The sequence below is a fragment of the Schistocerca piceifrons genome, chromosome 8 (genome assembly GCF_021461385.2).
Source record: "Schistocerca piceifrons isolate TAMUIC-IGC-003096 chromosome 8, iqSchPice1.1, whole genome shotgun sequence".
NCBI classification, from domain to species: Eukaryota; Metazoa; Arthropoda; class Insecta; order Orthoptera; family Acrididae; genus Schistocerca; species Schistocerca piceifrons.
This window is the reverse complement of record NC_060145.1, coordinates 375,031,294-375,053,790: the sequence shown is the minus strand read 5'-3', so window position 1 is coordinate 375,053,790 and position 22,497 is coordinate 375,031,294. Positions and strand designations below refer to the sequence as shown.

Below are 22,497 nucleotides of genomic sequence, written 5' to 3'. Positions count from 1 at the left end.
TATCTGTGACTCAGCATTTCAAATATATGATGAATAGCAATCTGTCCTTTTCATAATATTGTCATTATTCCATCCTTGATCTCATTTACACCATATGTCATTTAGTGGTAAAAGTATGCACATCTGTATTAAGATGTGCTTCTATCTGAATTTCTGGATTGTTTGTTAGTAAATTAATTTTGTTAATTGACATCTAGCTTATTTACTGTAGAAGATGCTCTGTGTCAGATAAATGGGATTGAAATACAAATTACAATTTATTTCTCTTTTTTGAGCTATGTTGCTATACCTTGTCTTTTTTTTCTCTTCTTATTTTTGAGCATTTAGTAAACTTCCCTCTTGGGGTACTGATGTGTACCATTTTTATATAATCATATTTTTTCCCCAGTGCCTCCAATGAAGATGAGTTTCCCTGGGCACGTCTTATTTTGCGTCAGATGCGTTTCTTAGACAACATAGTGGACCCAAAATTCCTTAGCACACAACTTGCTGAGGTTCTGGATGCTGCACAGACTGCGGTAAATTACTTCTAATAATCTCTTGATTGTATTTATATAAAATGAAATGTCTAATTTCTATAGTCATTGGTGTAAAGCTCAATTTAATTTCAGTGTGCAAAATATGAATAAAAAGACAAAATATTTCTTGAATGAGAAATCAATGCTTTTGTCCGGTTTCTCTGATGGGGCTGCTGATGACAGGGGCTCTTGATAACTGAATTTTCATTTAAATATGAGATATGACACAAATTGAATGAAAAAGTAGAAACTGTTCACATTGCTACATTTGTCATGCTGTATTAGTAAATGAACTGTGTCCTTCAGCTGCCACAAGTTTCAACTTAAATCAACCTAACGACAGTGACAAGCTGTTTGCCGTAAATTTGTTCTTGCTTTTCTCTGAAAAATGCTGTTTACATGTCTGTTGCCATATAAACTTACCAATTACGTCAATTACTGTCGGACCCATTTGAATTCATATGTGTCTCAATTGGTTCCTTGCACTCCTCAGAGTTGTGCATGTCATTGACTGTGAGCTCATGTAGGGTCTTCACATTTTTTCCACATACCAGAGTGCAAAAACTTGTCTGATGTCAACTGGTCATTCACTGTCACTGAGTTCATTGGTTTTGATGTAACTCATCACAGGGTTGTGAAACAGTTAGCCAGAAGATGACGAGTATGTCACTCGTCGAAACGTCGCAGTTTGAAGGTACCGCCACCCGGCTGGAAGCCCGAGAACTCTTCGCCAGCTGTATACGCCGGGAAAGCATACTTCACAGTTAGCCACTTATACACAATGAATAATAGTTTCTTTGTAATGTCATCTGTCTCTCGTTTTTGTCAACATATGTATAGTGAAATAAAACCAAGTAGACTGTGCAGAGATTGAAAGATAAATAACTCTTATTGAGAAGAGGCACCTGTATGTTGTGAGTAACAATCCATCCTATTTCATTTTTTTGTATTCCATCCCTGATTTTCCATCATTTCATCTTATTATGATACTTATATTAGTGTATTTTGTTAAATGAAACTCCCTGGGCCTGACAGCTGGCCAGGCAGAACACAGCCTGGTGGCGAGGCTCATGCCATGGCCAATGGCTACAACTTTCAGAAGCAAGAGACACCACAGTGGGAATTAATGTCTAGTTCCTACGAAGTTGATGGAAATGTGTGAGAAAAATGCTGCATGTAAAGGAAGCAAACCTGCATCAATTCCTGGAGTGTTTTTTTTTTTTTTTTTATTTTTTTTTTATTTTTTTTTTTATTTTTGGAAAAGGATCTCCCTTCCCCTTAAAAAATTAAAATGACTTGTTTCAGATTTGCGTGTTTTCTTCACTGTATGATAGTTCTTATCTTATTCTGAGGACATTGGCACACAAAACTGACATGTTTCATACCTTATAGTTTCATACCACAGCTTGGTGTTGAAGCGTCTATTTTCTTGATATTGGTCATATTTATTGTAACATTTAATTTCCAAATACACCTAGTCTGTAGCATAAAATTTGAATGAGCTGTAGTGAAAATTGTGGTCACTGGCTATTTTACGTTTGGTTCATTTTAGGTGATTCATTTTTGCGTACTAAAGGTTGCTAACATATCAAAATCGATTTTAAAGTTGGAGGGAAACTATAGTATAGAGAAAAGAAAAGTTAAAGTACTTTATTTGAGTGTGCTAGTACTGAACATGCTGTCTGAGCTTGCCATGTGCAAGTAGCTCATAGCTTAGTCATGAACAGTTCTTGGAAATAGACACACGTTTTTCAGATTAATGATCATTCGTTATTGTTGTACTTACCACTGCAAGAAAATGATGATAAAGAAGGCATTATGCACCAACAGTAACATGACAAAAAAGCTGAAACACATCCCATAATTTGGACAAAGCTTGACAAGTTTTTTATGACATTTGTCACTAGTCATTTATTAAATGAAGATAAAGCTCTGTGAGTTCTTCAGGTTCAATGTTGCCCAGTTTAACTATGTCCTAGATCTAACCAAAGAGTCATCAAACAGATATTTGTATCCAATACCATGCGATGTAAAGTTAACCATAACAGTTGGGCAAGAATGGTAAAAATACTTTGACGACTACAACAGTTTATTTAACATTTATTTTGTTGTAAGTGGTGTTTTTCCACGTATCTGGCAACTAAAACAAAAAAAGGGCCGAACAGTGACATTTTTAGTTCTGGTAGAACATTCTGCCGTTCTCATGACAGGAAAGAGAGTGTGTGTTAAAATTTTGGAATGTTTCGCACAACTGCTCAAAAAGTTATCTGATATGTGCAAATACTTAACAGGTTGAGTCTGTCATAGTCACAGAGACATACATTCTAGTGTCTCATAATGCAGTTAAGTGCAGAGCAAGCTGTGTTGCCTTTTCATAAGAGACAGTTTTGTAGACTACTACAGTATCACATTTGAATAACTGAATATATTTGAAGGAAAGAGAATCAAGCGACACCTCAGCTGAAATATATACATGATCTAATTCCTATTTTTGTGTTATCCATACTGAAACCATTACGTAATTTTATGAAAAGGATAGTTGCTACACACCATACAGCAGAGATGCTGAGTCTCAGAGAGGCACAACAAAATACTGTCAAACAAAGCTTTTGGCCTAACACGCCTTCATCAGTATTAAATCTCTCTCTCTCTCTCTCTCACACACACACACACACACACACACACACACACACACACACACACATGTGCGCAAACACAGCTCACAAACTTAACTGTGGAAAATTGCAACACCAAAAACCTAATCACTTTTAGAGTTTTCATAACACACAATTTTGAAAAGTGTTTTTGGCTATATTACTTTGTTGTACAAACTTTCTATAACTCTGTTTTTAAATTTTCAGGTCCAAAGAGAAGTTATATTCTGCCTTCCGGACATCATCTGTGATGAACAGCACGATGAAATTGCACAGAAGCTGAGGTTGGTAACTTTGTCCTCCATTTTATTTTCTTCTCTTGAATTGAGTTTACTGCTTCACTCGTAGTATGAATAGTGCCGTTCTAAATTAATTGTGGTGCTTTTGTGTTGATGAGCAGTAATGTGACATGGTAACAAATAGTAATGATATGAATCACAAAGACTTTCTTGGCCCATTACGCAGGATCTTGTGAAGTATAGAACACCACATTTAAGTACAGTTTGTCAGCACTATTTAAGTAGGTACTACAATGCAAGTCACCAAATAATGGCAAATTCAGTAACACCCCTTTTTAATGAGTCTATGTGGATCGAAATAGGTTTTTCTTAGACACAAGAATGAAAATAAACAATTTTTGACAATATAACGTAATTGGAATCTTCTCACCAAGCGGCGGCAGGAGTATGCCCATATAAAAAAGTTTTCCGTATGCAAGCTTTTGGAATCAGAGGCTCTTTCCCCTGGTAGAAGGGTTGAAGAGGAAGGAAGAAAGGTGAAGGAAAAGGACTGGAGAGGTTTAGGAAAAGGGTTAGAGCTCAGGAAAGACAATTAGAATCCCAGGTCTGAGGAGACATACTGGACAGGATGAGAAGGAAAGACTGATTCAATCTTTTCTTCTCTTCCTGTCGGGTAAGCCTCCCGTGACCTGGGGTTCTGGGTGAATTTTTTGAATTCCTCCACATTTCCTAAACCTCTCCAGTCCATTTGCTTCACCCATCTTCCTTCGCCTTCAATCCTTCTGCCAGGAGAAGGAGCCTCTGGCTCCAAAAGCTTGCATACGTAGTGACAAACAACCTAACAAATCATAAAATCTATATCAGTGCCATACATGTTTCATTAATTCAGTAGTCATTTATTTTAATGTCACATTAAAATTGTTAGCTGATGTCTTAATTTGAAGGCAACACCCAGAATGAAGAAGAATTTGTTTATCTTCAACAGTTATTTTACTCATCTAAGGCACTGATAAATACGATTACACGCAAGGAGAAATCCTTACATATTATCCTTTATTTCCTGAATATTTAAAGAAATCGAAAAGTGTAGTTTTCTCCACCCCCCCCCCTACCTCCCCACCCCCCTCATCTGCTGGCGGAGCATACTGTGAAGCGAAGTGTTGTCACTCAGGATTGTGGATACTGGCTGGAACTGACTCACCTACACTAAATGAGGTTAAATAGTTTGTAATAGTTTCAGCGAAACTTAGTGCAGTTGAATCCTTCTCTTCTTCCTCCCCATCATCATCATCATCATCGTCATCATCATTATCATTCAACTCCCCCTCCCTACCTCTACTTGCTGTGCTTGGTCCTTTATTAAAGCATCACACAGTTAGTTACATCTATCTGCTATGCAAACTCAGGATATTATCATCACAACACAGTTTTGAAATATCATACTTACTGGAATACCTGTGACAGCATTGAGGGGAATAATCACCATCCTCTTCTCCTGCAACTGATACTAACACACAGCCTGCAGGGATTAACACAGTCCTTTGAATTACAGCATTCCTGCCAGCAACAAACATGTACATAACCTATAAAACAGGGAAAACAAGATTTCTGTGTGCATATGGGTCTCTCTCATTTGAATGTATACTTCTCCCACTGCCACACTATGCTGTCTTGGTTGGGGGAACTGCAGCACATCACATTAGGCAACAGTTCAGTCATGCAAGGATGTCAAATGTTTTGTTATGGCTTGTTTCATATTTCTTGTATTTCAACAATATAGATCACAAACAAAACAAAATTTCACTATTATTTAGTTACTGGCGGTTTGCTTTTATATGTGGCACAAACTTTAGATAAATGGACAGTAGCAGACAATTTCATAGATTAATTGTGATGTATTTAGTTTCATAATTTAAAAATAAAGAAATGTTTCACACCGACACATTTTGATCGATAGATTTCAGCCTCATTGTAAAGATATGGAAATGCTTCCCGAGGAAAAGGTTGTTGAAGTCCTGGACAGTTTTAATGTAAAATAATGTATCTTGTACTCAGGAATGAAATTGGAGATTGATTAGTTCCATCTGTACTTGTACAGGGGTGCCCTCAACTGACACGACAAAGGGCTTCGAAAACAGCTCAAAAACAGATGTTAGATTCTTAGTGACTTAAAAATATTTAAAAAACAGTTCCTGTAATTCTATCAATGCCACAAATATTCTTCATATTTCTTGTTTACCATAAAGCCAGGGAGATTAGATAAATGGGTGGTGTTCTTTATCAGAAATTGTCCCTTCCACAACATTATTTTCTTTTTAAAAGACTCATGCAGTCAATTTCACAAAAATGTGAGGGCCGCAGGCCATTCAGGATCTTCTAATTTTGATTCCTGCTTTCCCTCTTCCTTCAGAAATCCAACAATAGTAGATCTTAAATTGAAATATCGTTCGAAACATACCCCTCAACTTAAGCACCCTACTTCCCAATAATATAAAATGTTTGAATTCTCTTTGTTCAGTTGCACCAAGAACTGTTGAAACTGACTGTAATAAGGCATGTGACTTCACAAAATTTACTATTAGTATGACCAGTTTCATCACATGTTCCATGTCTTCATATTTAGCATAGTGTGCTTCTACATGTAAAAAGCTATGAATCCCATACAAATTGCCTGTTGATCATTGTAATTTTGTATTCTTTTATCATAAAATAATTATTAAATTATTTATGCATGGTATTGCAATGCCATTCTGTAACTGATTTGTGACACTTATTGATTGTACGACTGCAAAATAGATGTTGAGAATTTTCATCCTTGTCATCAAAAAAAGACTGTATTTCCTATAATTTTTAAAGACTTGTTATGCGTCTTTTACATCATGTACAAATAGCAAAGAATAAATGGCACTGCCACTGTGATTCTGCCAAACTGTAGAAAATCATGCCAACCGAAAAATGCCACATGAAATGTCTGAAGAAAAAGTATCACATTGCACTACTAAATGAAGTGTCACACTGTACCAAGTAGTTCCAAACAGGCTGAGCTCTGGACTACACGTGTGGAGCATTGTGTGCACGTGTGAAACTTTGCACACTGTGGCCGACCCTGCTCTAAAATATTCAGTCTTGCTACATCCTTTCTTTCAAGGAATGAAATGGACCTCTGCACAATGGCCACTTTGTATTTAGCTTTCACAGGATAAATTATGCTCAGGTCTAAAGGAGACTTGTATAGTTAGCAAGAAAGACATATCAACATTCCTGAGGAATGTGCTTCCTTTGGTTGCGCAGGTTGTCTGTTTATAATAAGAATGATCTTTCCTCTTGCTGCACCCATCTAGGCATCTAGACCTTAAAGAAACTTAATAGAAATTTCAGCAGTCATCCAGATGTTGCTAATAAAATCATAAGTGTACAGTAGTATTTTTATTTTTTTAGATCATTTGGAGATTTAAGATTTTCTGGTTATAAATCGCAGCAACTTGTCACTGCTGTCACTAATAACACACAGCAGGGCCACCATTCTTTTTCTTCCCTGACATCTTTTCCTTAGTCTTTGCCTCCCTTCTTGCTCTCAACAGATCGATTCCTTTCAACTTATGGTCTCAGTGAACCCTCATCTTTCCAATCTTACTCAATTATACCACAGTTTAACAATGAAAAACTCCACATTGAAATATCAAGATGACACACTGAGTTGCAAGCAGGCACAGCAAAAAGACACTTACACATTAGTTTTCGACCAAAGCCTCCTGTTGTGCCTCGCCGTTCTTTCAAAGTGCCGCCGCGCAGTTACGCGCATCCTCTGCATGCGGTGCTGTCTGCCAGCCATGCAGCAGCAGCAGCGCCACCTAAGCGGCCAGCCAGCCAGCGGCCGCTAGACTTGGACTCAGTTATGATTTGACTGTTAAAGTGTACACACGTCTTACTCTGTTTACTTGATGAATTTCATGTATTGCGTCTTCCTTGAAATATATTTGTTCAGCTTGAAGTTATAACACCTCCATCAGAAAAGGAAACACACATGCATTCATTCACACAAGCAAGCACAACTCACGCATGAATGAGCGCTATCTCTGGCAGCTTGGACCGTAATGGATGGCCGTAAAATAGTGCTTTAAAATGTTGCAGTAACAAAATAGACACACCAAGTTGGTCATTTTATAGTAAGAGGTATAAAACAGCGCTGTAAAGGACTGTTTAATTACAGTTTTCTTTTAAGCTACAGGCATTTGCAGAAGAATAACATTTCTTTTTAAGAACAAGAAATGGATAGAAGAGCAGAAGACATGATGATTTGCAGGAAGACCTTGTATATCTACATAATAACACGACATTTTGTCCAGTTCATGAAGCCATAAAACAGGGAACTTGTGTGAAATGGAGTATCTACATATTTAATGTACCAGATAAGCCACCATAACTGTACCTGGAGAGAATAGTACCACACAGGCATGATAATAAAACAACAAAATCAACAGAACTGTTTCCCAACTCAAAAGAAACCAATTCATCAATTGTTTCTACAATGGTGCCACAAACATCAGAATTTTTCAAAGCAGTCGTCTTTTGAAGGAGGAATAACTAAATTAAATTTGTGAATTGGGAAGTCCAGTGAAGTGCAACATTGAGCAAATACTTAGACTTCATGCAGAACTGATGTGTCAAAGAAAGCACCAATCACAAAAACAGTCAGAAATAGAAATATATGCTTCATATGGATGAAATACTTTGTTTATATTCTCTTGGTTTCAGTGGGACAAATTGCAGTTATATTAAATTTTGAGAACATTTCTTCGTGGAGGTATTGTAGCTCATTTTTGTCGCTGTACCAGTTAGGTCATTTTTTGTTTGTTAGGGGGCGATCCAGGGTCACATCAAGATATTTTTATAATGAGTTATATGACAGCAACTAATTTCTGATTGCAGTTTGCTGTTTATACTTAGCATGTCTGTTATTCAGATGTAAGGTGGAAGATTTAGTTTTGTTTACTTTGAGTTGCCATAGATTAAAAATTTCATCTAGACTTCACAAATCCTGAGTGAGAGCCATTTCTAAAATTGTAAAATCATTAGACTGTGTCAGCAAGGCTAAGGCGTCAGCATAGATAAATGTTCTTGCTTTCGTATTTCACAAATCGGCAACATGTAAATTGAAAAATAGTGGAGCCAGTATGGATCCTTGTGGTTGTCCATAATTTAAATTGCACATTGTAGCTTATGTCATTTTGTTGATGGGTTATGGCTCTATTCACATTTATTTTATCATTATTCAGGCAACTTGATATTTTACGAAGGCTTGGGTCACAAAAACATAATAACTTTTTCATAAATGAAAAATAATTAAAAACAAACCTAATCTTGTGGCACAAACAAGTGAAGCAATGAATGGTTTTCTTGCCACTATGGGCACTAGCATGTTCTCAGCTTAAATGGTACAAACTTTCACATCATTTTGTCGTGACTACATATATTACACTGTGACTGAACTCTATTCCTTCTCTGAATAAGATGCCTCACCGATTAACAAGTTGCAGAAACGCTGGGTTTAGGCACTCATGAGCGTGAAGAAAGTTCGCCGTGGCGGATAAGTTGTGGTACACATTGGCACATGCTGATGACATTGTATGAGCAGATTGAAAACCACTTGAGGTGGGTCTAATGCCTCTTATTTGCATCTGTTCAAGCAGATAGAGAAGGTATTATTTTGTGCTGGATCTTTACGTGGGATGAAACACAGTACTTGTACATCTGTCATTGTCTCTCCTTCTCTGATCATGAACATAATTTTTTTTTTCACCTGCAGCACCCTGCTGAGAACTGTACCTCCAGCAAGACAGCGCACCACCCCATTTTTCCTGAATTGTGTCAGGACATGTTGAGTAACACTTCATGGATATGTGAGTGCTGATGTTGAATCTCAAATCATCTGACCTCTTAATCCTATGTTGGATGCTATCAAATACAATGTTTGTTTTTGAATCCAGCTCTAATACACCTCTGTGATATGTGGGTGATGGTTGGTTGGTCATCAATCAAGATGGCTCCCCAGCATTTTTTTGTCTCATGGAAACCAGATGTTGATCCTAGTTTGAGAAGTCTAAGGTAGTGCTTCATCTCCTGCTGTGGTTGTGACCTGTGAGTGACCATATTCTGTTCAAGCAGGTATAGAAGGTATTATTTTGTGTTGGATCTTTGCATGCGATGAAATAAAGCATCTGGAACATCTGTCATTGTCTCTCACTAACAAACAGTGTAATGATCCCCTTATATATCCCCTGCTCTAGAAATCCCATACACCTGAAAATCAGTAGTGGAAAAGCATGATGTCAGCAACAGGCATTGACTTTGCTTTTTGCAGCAGCTGGCAGTATGGAAAATTAACTTTCACTTAATTTTGTTTGTGATTCTATAGTGTAGTGGTGTACTGTGGTAGGCAGTGCATCATGTAACAACTGGTTGTTAATATAATGGATTGAACATTGATGACTGATAGTTGCTATACCAGCAACTGAACAAGTCTCTACCATTCCAGTTCAGCCATACCTAGCTCAGCAACTGATAGCCTCATTTCTTTTCTTTCAGTCTTCACAGACATTATTAGTGTCTGTTTACATGTTCCTTTTAGCCTACAACAAGAGTCTATGGAGTTGCACAGAATGCCTAAACTCAATACCCCACGCTGCTGCATACTGCATGGAACTAAAGATGAATCTGTATCCATGCTTGAAAGTGCATACAATGTTATATGATTGCTGGCAACAGAAGATAAAGCATGTAATCAAGCATATGCCTTCAAGCAGTGAATACTTCTGCTACAGTGCATTTCACATCTCCTGTGGCAAACTGACAAAGTGATTTCGAGAAGGGAAAATGTAGAATATGGTAATTTGGTGCAAAGAACACGAGTGTTTTAATTGACAATATGAACTGAAGTTTTGTCTTTTTGATATCAAGATTATCAAAGCAGAAACAAACAAACATGAAACAGTGTTAAACAAAATATGCCTGTACATTAAAAGAGTGTAGGCCACAGACAACAGTTGAGGAAATTAAAGGAAAATAAAAACTCTGCATTCACTGCACTGCCAAGAAATACATGTCATTGAGACCACAAAGAGAAGTGGTACTAGCAAGGAGGATGTTTGTGTACCAAGAAGGTGTAATTTTCTGACTGACTTCAATTCACCATTTGGTATGGAATCTTAGAGTAGCCAATAACTTCTTGGGAAAAGTAATTGCTTTTCTCATCACAGTGTCCTGTTTTGTTAATGTCTGTTGCTTGTGTCTGGTATGTATCAATAGTTATACTTGCCCATCTTCAATTAATTTTGAAACCAGTCCTCTAAAAGAAGTTATTTTCAATGAAGTGTCAAGCTACCCTTTATGCCATGTTTGCTCATCCATTTTTTTCACCCATGATGACCGTTTTCTTCTTTCTGTTTAGTTTGCTGTTATGCCATACATTGCAGTGGCCCACCCAGAGAAAGCAATAATTGCTCATTTCATTTTAATATTCGATGCCATGGAAGCTTGCCTCCTGCACATGTAGTACTGATGTATGTTTTGCGCTGCACCTAAAAAAACTGTCAAATTTTCAGTTTGCTTTGTTTGTGCTACTTTGTGCATTTTAAGGAATGAGGAAATGTGCACTACTTCAGCAGTGGACATCCATTAAGAAATTATGTTGCCTGGAGAACAGCTTGATCACACAATGTAACATGTATTTGAATAACTATGTGAGGCATGGCTGGATGACTCAGTTGAAGGAATGCTGCTGGCAAAAGATTAGAATCTGCGTTTGACCCCTGCTGTAGAAAGTACTTTCACTTTCAATACACTGTGTTTCTCTTAACCAAGATCCGAAACAACTCACCCAGCCCCTATCTATCCTTATTTTCCTCTTTAGTATAATTCTTTTTCTTCCAGTGCATAAATTTTAAAGGTCCTTCAATACTACAGATATACAAACATATTGTCCAATTAGTCTCTGTGATTCGTGCTTAGCGTCAGCCTCAGTTTTGTTTTAGATATTACTATTTCATTATACACTTTATTGTGAATGTATATAAATGCAGTTTGTATTGTATTTAACATTATCCTGTTATAGCGCACTTCTAGTGGAGAAATCAGAACTCACTCCTGTTATACTGGATGCTTTGAGCTGCCTCTCTGTGGCTCCAGATATAAGAGCCGAGGTGGTTGACCAAGTTCTGACAGTTCTGCGTACCGCCCCTACAGAATTCTTCCCCAATGTAGTTAAGTTTCTCCATGTAGATGCTTCAGCTACTGATTTGCCACAGGTGAGTTTGTCTTCCTTTGATACTGGTGAATATTAATTACTTTAAAACATTTCTGGCAGGAAGTGATAAATCTGATTGACTGGTATATTGTTGATCAGAGTACAGTGAAAAATGGTAGACTCTTAAGAATCTGTTTCATCAGCAGTTAACACATTTGTAGAAGTCTTGAAATGGTCAGTAGATTGATAACACTTGTGGCCATTAGCAATATGTACAACTGCGCCTAGTGAATTATGGAAGATAGCACATAAAGATTTCATATTAATTTTGTCAGCAACATATTTAAATTGAAATAGGTGTGGTACATCTGCGTAATATCTTTCATTTATCCTTTGAAGGAAACAGTTGTTTATAGAAGCTTCTATAATGCTAACCGTCACTTCGGTGGTGAAGCGAGGTGTATAATTATTTCACTTTTGATGAATATTGTTCATGCCTTTTGTGCTCTAAATATGGTTTAAGTAATTAAATAACAGAAATTTTATTATAACTTTCATAGAGGTGTATGGACAACAAAATATTCTGTTATAATACCAATATTGGTGTCTTAACAACAGACAACAAAGTTACTGTTGTATGTTTGTGTTTGTTTGTGTGTCTATCGACCTGCCAGCGCTTTTGTTTGGTAAGTCTCATCATCTTTGTTTTTAGATATATTTACTGTTATGACTGATTTATATGCTCTTATACAGTATTGTGTGCAGTATGTCCACACCATTGCTGATTAGGAACAGTGGTGATTGGTGAAGTGTGGTGACAAGAAGATGCAGATTTCTGTGGTCTGATGAGTACAGAGTTTTCAAGGAAAACAATCAAGTGGTTATAACACAAGAGAAGGATTAACGATGAATAAGAAAAAAAAGAATGCAGTGAAGTATTATGAATAACATAGTAAACACATTATTGTAACCAAGATAGACACAAAACCAAGACACACCATAGTAGCAGAAGAATATATACCTACTAACTCAACGATGATGGGGAGATTGATAGAATGTATGTTGAATTAAAAAGAAATTATTCAGTTTCATATTGTTGATAAGGCAGGTGCCAGGTTGAGTTTCAATGGGAGAGTCCTTAGAAAATGTAGTCCATCAACAAAGGAGGTGGCTTACATAACACTCGTTTGACCTATACTTGAGTATTGCTCATCAGTGTGGGACCTGTACCAGGTCGGATTGACAGAGGAGATAGAGAAGATCCAAAGAAGAGCGGCACTTTTCGTCACAGGGTTATTTGGTAAGTGTGATAGCATTACGGAGATGTTTAGCAAACTCAAGTGGCAGACTCTGCAGGAGAGGTACTCTACATCGTGGTGTAGCTTGCTGTCCAATTTTCGAGAGGGTGCGTTTCTCGATGAGGTATCGAATATATTGCTTCCCCCTACTTATACCTCCCGAGGAGATCACAAATGTAAAATTAGAGAGATTCGAGCATGCACGGAGGCTTTCCGGCAGTTGTTCTTCCTGCGAACCATACTCAACTGAAACAGGAAAGGGAGGTAATGACAGTGGCACGTTAAGGGCCCTCCACCACACACCGTTGGGTGGCTTGCAGAGTATAAATGTAGATGTAGATGAAAATTTAATTGCAAAGGGTGACAGGAATTCATCAGTTGCAAAATAAAGGAAACAAAAATATGAGAAGAACATATATTTACATGAAAGAAGAAGCTGAAAGCAATTTAATCATTATAAATACTTGGTTGAGAATAATGAAAGGTGGTTTTATACATGGAAACACTGGAAGGTATCTGACAGATTATACACTGATAAGGCAGAGATGCAGGAATCAAATGTAAAGCTGGAAAACGTATCCACAGGCTGATGTGGAGGCTGTCCATAATTTATTAGTTACGAACAGCAGATTGAAACCGGAGAAATTGCAGAAAGATAGGAAATGAGGAAAGTGGAACAAGATAAGTTCAAGGAACAAGAGGTCCTTGGACGAGAGTGTAAAAGGGAGCATCGGGCAACTATTGATTGAAACAGGAGAGAGGAATATAATGGAAGACAAAAGTTTGCTATGAGAGATGAAATAATGAAGGCAGCAGAGAATTAAGTATGCAGAAAGACAAGACTCAATAGAAATCCCCAGACAGCACATAAGATATTGCACTTAATTGATTGAAGGAGGAAATATAAAAATGAAGCAAATAAACTAGACAAATAGGAATACAGATGCCTGAAAATTGAGATTGACAGAAAGTCGAATGTGGTAAAGCAGGAGGGGCTAGAAGAGACACCTTAATGTGACCCCCTGTCCTGTACGTGATGTCAATATGCAATAACCACTCACAGAGGACCCTAACAGCGGAGGGTCTATAAAGCTTGTAGGGGGATACAAGAAACAATGAAGTCATTGTCATAATGCGGTAACAGAGTGATTTATCTGATGCCCAAAGGGCACGATCATTGGCTTTCATGCCAAGAGTGAAAGCATTTTGAAAGTTTGTATACTGTCTGCTTGCCACCATTGTTAAAGTATACTGTGCATAGTGGAATGGCACTATCCAAAACTGGCGCTGAGGCAACTGTGGTGCACCGTAGGCCATAGATGGTGGGGGTGGACGATGCCTGTGGAGATGTGTATGAGGGAACAGACATGCAACAGTTGGGCAACTGACCACCCAGATGAACCAAGGGGCTACCAACAACGGTTCAGCAAAAGTTGTTGTATATGGGCCTCCGCAGCAGGTGCTGTTCATGAGTGATGAAGGCTGGAATTTGCACACCAATACTGCAACTAGATCTCCTTTAGTGGTGATAGATGACCATTTCAGATGAATTGCAATTTATACTTCATTGGACAGGAGTGTATGACATGAAACATCTGAAAACAAATATCCTGGCTGGAGGAGGGAATGTTATGGTCTGCAGAATGTTTTTGTGGCATTTTGTGTGTGCTCCTTCATTCTGGAAGGCGCAGTGGATCAAACAAGTATGCATCTATCCTTGGGGACCATGTCTGCCCCTACATGCAGTTTGTCCTACATGTAGTTTGTTTTTATTTGGCACGATGGCATCACTCATACACTTTCAGAAAAGACTTCCTTACATTTAAATTTATATTAATGTTAGAATATTTCTCTCTTAAGATATGCCTTTTTTGTTATTGCCACCATCATATTGCATTTTATACCCATGTTATTTCACCTTTGTCAGTTATTTTGCTGTCGAAACAGCCAAACTTGTCTAGTACTTTTAGTACCCTATTTTCTAATGTAATTCCCCGAGGTTAATCTGCTTTAATTTGTGTGCCCTGTATTACCTGTGTTTCATTTTTGTTGTTGTTCATCTTACTGACTGTTTTCCTGAGATGATCCTTTCGATTCAATAAATCTTCCAAATTCTTTGCCTGTCTGATGGAATTACAAAGTCACTGGCAAACCGCACAGTTTCTATTTCTTCTCCCTGAACCATAATTTTCTTTCATAATTTCTCTATGGCCCCTTTATTGTTTGCTCAATGTACAGATTGAATAATATGAGGGACAAGACCCACTGTTTTTTTTTTGTTTTTTGTTTTTTTGTTTTTTTTCAATTATTACTTCCCTTTCATGATGTTTGAGTAAAATAATTGCAGTCTTTTTTTCTGAACAATTTGTAGATAACATTTCATCTCTGCTTTTTCAGAATTTCAAAGAGTGTGTTACAGTCAGTACTGTCAAAACGTTTCTCCAGATCTATAAAGATAAGATTGCCTGTTGTCAGTCTGTTTGCTGAGATAAATTGTATATGCCTCACACTTCTACGTTTTTCCAGAACCCAAACAGATTTTCCCTGAGGTCAGCTTCTACCAGTCTTTTCATTCTTTTGCAAATCATCCGAGTCAGCATTTTATGACCATGACATATTAAACTATATATGGTAGATCATCTAGCAAAACAGACATCCCATTGTACTTATGCAATCACTGCAAAATTCAATGTGGGTTGAGGGTTGTCGTATAATTCCATTCATTATGTATTCGACTGTGGGAGTGTGTGTGACGACGGAGTGTAGAACTGGTGGCTGCCAAGTGGGCTGTCCAATAAGTACACATCACAGTATCTCACAAACACTTGAAATGTTCTGCATCTGAAGTATTATGACTAGTATTTATGTTAGCAATGTGTTTGTAAGGCAGTTGAAGTTGTAAATGCCAGGCATTTCTCTCACCAGAAGTACTTTTGCTGCACGGCAGTGCATGCTACCGTAGAAATCTACATACTGTGGATTCACTATGGGGTCCAAAATTTGAGGTATTTGAAAGACGCACTATAAACCCAGTGTTGTCACCTTCATATGTGCACCTTTTTATGTCCATGAAAGAATGTTTATAGGATAAGAAGTTTTGGACATCCACAAACTTTTGAATGGATGGACATATTGTTGTAGACATATCCACAAGTTTGTGAACTGGTAAACCTATTGTTGTTGAAAAATAAAGGAACAATCATTTCTGTTATGTCATGTCAATAAAGTTAGGGTTTAGGATTGTTCTGCGCCTACGTCATGCATTCTACGACAGCCAGTGAGCGTTCAGTAGTGTTCTCAGTTCTCTGCTGTGAATATCAGAGCCAACGCATGCATTAAAAGTCATAATAACGAGTTATTCCCTTTATTATGAGATTCATCACTGATAAGGATGGGAAGCAACAAATTCTACATACGCAACCATGAGAGAGAATTTGCCAGATACAGGCTTTCTTCAAGCGCAATGCACATGTATGCGCAAACCACAACTGTTGCTTAAACCAGCAACACTGCAGTCGCCATCTGTGTGTCAGACTGTGCAAACCATCATCATTCATGAATAGGAGTGTAACGTGCTTTATCTTTCCCTCAATTACAAGGAGACGGGATGTTTGGCAATTGTTTACACTAAGAGCTAAAGTTCTAAATACTGCTGATACTCACATAAGAAAACCTAAAGTTTTGGTACTGCTACTTCCTTTCTGAGGGAATGGAGAGAGATAGGTTGGAGAAGATTGGAATATAACCTTAAGCTGTGGTCTCAGTCTCCGTCAAGCTAATGGGATTCATTGCAAAATGTAATGGCAGATGTTTGATGCTGAGGTGAAGACATAACAAACATAAGATTTGTGATGCATTAAGTGAATAATCTCTTGCTTTCTTGATAATTAGGAACTAACTTCATATGCCTTCCCATCTGCCACTTCATTTGAATAAAAGTTCAGTTAATTTATCAAATCTGTCCTCTGCTCCACAACACTGCTAACAAACCTATTATCATCAACATTGCAGCCATTGGTGTTAACAAATTTTTCATCAATTTCAGTAAGTAAACTTTTCAGAAAATCCATGTTTTCTTCAAAGATGAGACATTGAAAATACTGTCAGTACTTATTCCCATGATTTGAATTGAGATAAACTCATGATATGTGACGAATGTTGCCACTGTTAAAGCTTTTGGCTATGGAAGGCCTCCCTACAAAATTCTACCCTTCTGTTTAATAAAATGTTGGCTAAAACTACTCCTGACTGGCCGCCATGTCATCCTGAGGTCATAGGAGGCTGGATGCGGATATGGAGGGGCATGTGGTCAGCACACCACTCTCCCAGCCATATGTCAGTTTCCGAGTCTGGAACCACTACTTCTCAATCAAGCAGCTCCTCAGTTAGCCTCACAAGGGCTGAGTGCATCTTGCTTACCAACAGCGCTCGGCAGACTGGATGGTCACCTAACCAAGTGCTAGCCTAACCCAACAGCGCTTAACTTCGATGATCTGACAGGAACCGGTGTTACTACTGCGGCAAGGCCATTGGCTAGTTGTTTACAACATCTCACCAAACCAATACTCAAGAACTCTTTGTTGCTTAGGATTAGAGCCATTCCGTTGTCCCCAATGTGAAACATTATGTATTGTGAAGAGCAGAGAACTTTTGAATTTTCTATCAACACTGAGATTTTCACTCTTGATGGGTTATTGCAGCATAAAGTACCTTTGCAGAATGATTCGATTCTTGAAATCATAAAATTATATTCATCTTGCTTTATTTGATTAAGGATATTCTTTTGATAACAACTTAGGTATATTATTTCGATTGTGTACACATAGGACAGTAAGATTGATGCATTTGTCTTCCCTGTATGCATAACATCTTTTGCCTGTTTTTCAACTGTTACTTTTTCGCTTATATTTCCTGATTTAACATCTTAATAAACTGTTCTGTGTACTCTTGCTTGTTTCATATATACTGTGTTTAGTCTCAGGGAACTAAAAGATTTTTCTCCGACTAAAAGAAATTTCAGATTAAGTCTTTTGTAGGTACAATGAAAATAAGTAGTTTAAACAGACAGTTCTTTTACAGTATTGCAAAATGCTCATAATAGTGCATATATATATAGTTCCTTTGTTCTATCTTAATACATGAAGCCCTATTACCGCATTGGCATCTGCATTGAAATAAGTATTCTGCATTTCAGTGGACAGATTTCACCTCATGAAACTCTTCTGCATTCTGACAATGCATAAAATTTCAACACAAATCTAAATGAAGACAGAGCATGAAACACAGGAAAGACACATGGTTTAAAACAGTTAAAAATTGAAAAATGTTACTGTAGATAAAGTGATTATTATTATTATTATTATTATTATTATTTTAATAACATTCCTTCCTGATTAATAACCCCTTCCACCTTTCCTATCTCTTCTCCCTGCTTCTCATATTGATGACATACTGTAATTTGCCAATGAATTTTACATTTTTGAAGTTTCCTTGTGTAATAAAAAAAGGAAAAAAACTCTCCCTCTCCTTCCCTTCACCACCATCCATTCCCACTTCATAAATTTCTGTTGTGGCTGATGTATTGTGATTTACCAATTAATTTTAATGGATTACAGGATTCACTCAATAGCAAAAGAATTTATTGTCCTTTGTTTAAATTGCAGATAGTTTCAGGGCTTCGTAAAGGACTGGATTTTACTCCTCTGCATGGTGACACTGAAGCTGCTGAGAGTGCTAAAGTATTAACAGTGACAGCTTTGCGAGATGCATTTCTCCTGTCAAAAGTTGTGGCTGATGGATGGTTAAAAGTTATAGAGTCAGCATTGGATCCTGTTCCATTGGACATCGTTGTGTTGGTAGTCATTCATGCTGCCTTGCCTTCACGTCAGAGACTTGTGGAGCTGCGCGTTCGATCTAAGATCAAATCGGGCGTCTTCAGCGAGGCTCTGCTTAAAAAGACATTCACAACCATGAATACGGTATGTAATGTTTTAATAATAGTCAGCATTGTCTTATTCAACATTATCTTCTCTATGATAGGTTTTAGAAGAGAGAGCTCCCTTAGGCAATCCTTTGTTTTAGTGTTTTGAACCAAATTTTACTTTTTAGGCCCATCCCAGAATCTCTCCTCTTAATCCATCACCCTCATCACTGCAACTAACCGCCCCCCCCCTCCCCCCCCTCGCCCCACCCCTCCCCACACACACACATTTTCTAATGCTTCCCAAAGTCAATAAACCTGACATTTGTGCATGCTCCATTGTAGCTGCTTGCTGTGCTCTGACCAATAATCTAGGCAGATATTGAAAAACACCTGCAACCAATTTCCTGCAGCCTAGCTTCCCATTTCAGAAGCATGACCCGCTTCCTACACCAATTGTAAACCATTTCTTCTCCATTACTGCCTAAATCCTCACTCATCACTATTGATGCCACCTCGGTATTCACCATCACCACCCACATTCGTGGCCTTGCCGCTTTTAAACACTACCACTACAATATACTTTTGACTCCAAACCCACAAATCCATTCGTTATTCACCTAGCGACATCCTCACATGTAATTACTTCTCTTTTGAGGGCTGCATGATCATTCTCGCCTATTTGGCAGCCTTCTCCTCTGCCACCCTGCATATGGGAAATATTCCTAGCCCCCGGAAGTTTGAAAATCATTGCCTGGTTCAGGTTCATTGATGATATCATGATATCCTCATTAATTGGATACAGGGCCCAGATACTCTGTCCCATTCCTCCACAGCCCAACACCACAACCATCCACTTTGACTGGTCCTTCTCAGCCCATCACACCACATTCCTGGATGTTCAGCTTTATCTCCCTGATGGTTCCATTAAAACTGGTTGCTGCCTTCCCTTCTACACCAAAAAGTCTTTCCCATATAGTCTGGCCACTGTTGGATTGAGCCTCAGCAGTTACAAGCAATCCCTTGTTTGTCTGTTGATGTCTTAGTAAGGTGTTTCCAGGCATGCATTACCCTCCAAACCTAGTCTTTAGACAGATTTCTTGTGCCATATCCACGCTTCTCTATAGTCTGGGAGACGAGTCTTTGGTATTGACAGCTCGGTAGCGTCTTTCCGTTGCCTAACGACCGCAGGCAGGCAGCCAATGACGGCCTGACTTTGAGCGGGTAGCAAGGGCCACGTTGCCGCTCTGAAACCCGGTCGCGCGCGCTTATTGAAACTTACCAGTGTCTCGCGTGCAGGTGGTGCGGTCGTTCGTCGTTTGTCTGAAGTTGAATTCGCAGTTTATTTCGTTTTTGTTGTTTTTAATGTTTCTTTGTTTATGTTTCATTGTAAACAATGTCTAGTGTGGCGGGTAGTACCAGCCCACCACAAGAAGTGAAACGGAGGAAGAAAAGTGTGCTACACACCCAGGCCCGTGAATTCGTGTGCTCTGTGAGGGATTACTTTGAGAAAGAAAAGGACAAAGGTGGGCCCTTAATTCCTGTTGTTCAGGTTGTGAAGAGAACTGCAGCAGCATTGAAAATAAGTAAGAACACTGTTGTAAAGATAGGGAAAGAACAGTATAGTGTAGAGTGTGACGAGAGTGGCACAACAAAGCTGCACACACCAGGAAAGAAGCGACCGAGAAATAAGCGGGTGACAGCTTTGGACGATTTTCAGAAAGACGCTATTCGTCGTCATATATACAGCTATTATAAGAGAAGGGAACATCCCACTCTATCTAAATTACAGGTGTCGCTTCAGAAAGACGATCTTTTTAAAGGGAACAAATTTTCATTGCGTACAGTGTTGAAAGACATAGGCTTCAGCTATTCACTGTTTAACGGATGCAAAATATTGATGCAAAGGACAGATGTAGTTGCATGGTGGTGCAGATTTCTGCGCAGGATCATGGGTGTGGAATTCGAAAGTCTGGTGTGATTAGATGAAACTTGGGTCAATGCCAGCCATTCTTTACGTAGAGGCTGGAATGATGGAACGCCTGAGGGGACAATGGCAGTGCCTGTTGGAAAAGGGGGGCGTATTACTGTCTTACATGCAGGAACATCGAAAGGTTTTGTGCCAAACTGCTTGAAAATGTTTCGGTCAAAAAAGACGGGAGATTACCATGAAGAAATGAACAGTGTAGTATTTCAAGAATGGTTCGAGACATCGCTTATGACGAATCTGACAAGTCCATCAGTGATTGTTATGGACAATGCGCCTTATCATTCCGTTGTTCACGATAAGGCACCAACCTTTGCAAGAAAAAAAGACGATATCATTCAGTGGTTGAAACGGCGAAAAGTAGATTTCAGAGAAGATTTAAGGAAGGCGGAACTGCTCGAAATTGTGGTACAAAAGAAACCCCAATTTCCAACATATGTAATTGACGAGATTGCTAAAAGGCACGGGCATGAAATCGTTCGGCTTCCTCCATACCACTGTCACTTCAATGCAATTGAAGGAGTGTGGGCGCAGATAAAAAATTACATTGCTGCAAACAATAAAAAATTCACGATCTCTGAAGTGGAAACTCTCCTTCCAGCAGCTATCAATAAAGTGACAAGCGAGACGTGGGCTAAAATTGTAAACAGCACTGCAAGTGCCATCAGAGAGGCGGCCAAAACCGAAGGGGTTGTGGAAGAATGCATCAAAAATTTAATTATACATCTGGGAGAGAGCAGTGATAGTTCGAGTAGTGCTGAGGAAGACAATGTCAAATCAGATTCTGACAGTGATGTGAGTGGTGTTTTTCCATTACAGTAACTGCAACGTATTCAGGAATGTAAGGAGGGAGTTTGCTATCGATCTACAACCAGATCATCATATTGTGAGTACTTTCTTCAGATTATAACTCTTAATACACTGACCAATTATTCTGTAGCTTGTAGTAGAACAAATTAATAATGCTAATACTTAACAATGGAAACCAAAACTGCTAATGTTCAACAACTTGCGAAAATAGTTTTCATTTCAGTTGTGAAGTCTAACAAATAACTTTATTATGTTTCAGCATCTTAGATACTTGTACTAAATAGCTCTCATCAGTTTTCGAGTTAATATATTTCAAGCATCAACTTTAAATAAATTCACGCGTACCAATACGACTTGTATTTTGTCTCGCTTTTATTTCTGCTGCTAGAGAATGCGTGTAGCAGACAGGGCGCCGCGTGCTGTGAGCCACGTTCGGCAACAGCGCCATCTGCCCGCCGGAACTGTCAGCACCAATCACTCGTCTCACGGACTATAATCCTCTGACCAACCTGAGGGGTTAGCTGCAAAGAAGTACCTTTCTCATCACGTAATATTATCCAAGACGGGAATGATTTAACCATGTCCTTTCCTATGGCTTCGACTACTTATTATTAATTCCAGAAATGTGGAACATTCTACAAACAATCCCAACCACCTTACACACAATCCCACCCACCTCTCCGAAACTAGTATTCTGCCACCCGCTGGATCAGCAAAATATTCTAGTGCATCCTTATGCCACACCTGCTCCCAACCCTTCCCACCCTTGTAACTTGGTAGTAACTCTATTAATAAAAATTAATTCGAAACTCCCCAGTCACACACAATG

The 22,497-nt window shown here is 38.5% G+C and overlaps 1 protein-coding gene across 3 annotated transcripts in view; it reads left to right on the top strand.

Annotated features, from left to right (window-relative positions):
- The window catches only part of LOC124711891 (Fanconi anemia group D2 protein), a 206,393-nt gene that overhangs the window by 16,337 nt on the left and 167,559 nt on the right, over nucleotides 1-22,497 (top strand). For all 3 annotated transcript variants that reach the window (XM_047242137.1, XM_047242136.1, XM_047242138.1), the window contains exons 4-7: nucleotides 389-518; nucleotides 3,380-3,456; nucleotides 11,522-11,714; nucleotides 18,615-18,929. In XM_047242137.1, coding sequence (XP_047098093.1) covers nucleotides 389-518; nucleotides 3,380-3,456; nucleotides 11,522-11,714; nucleotides 18,615-18,929 — 715 coding nt within the window. The remainder of the gene's footprint in view (nucleotides 1-388; nucleotides 519-3,379; nucleotides 3,457-11,521; nucleotides 11,715-18,614; nucleotides 18,930-22,497) is intronic.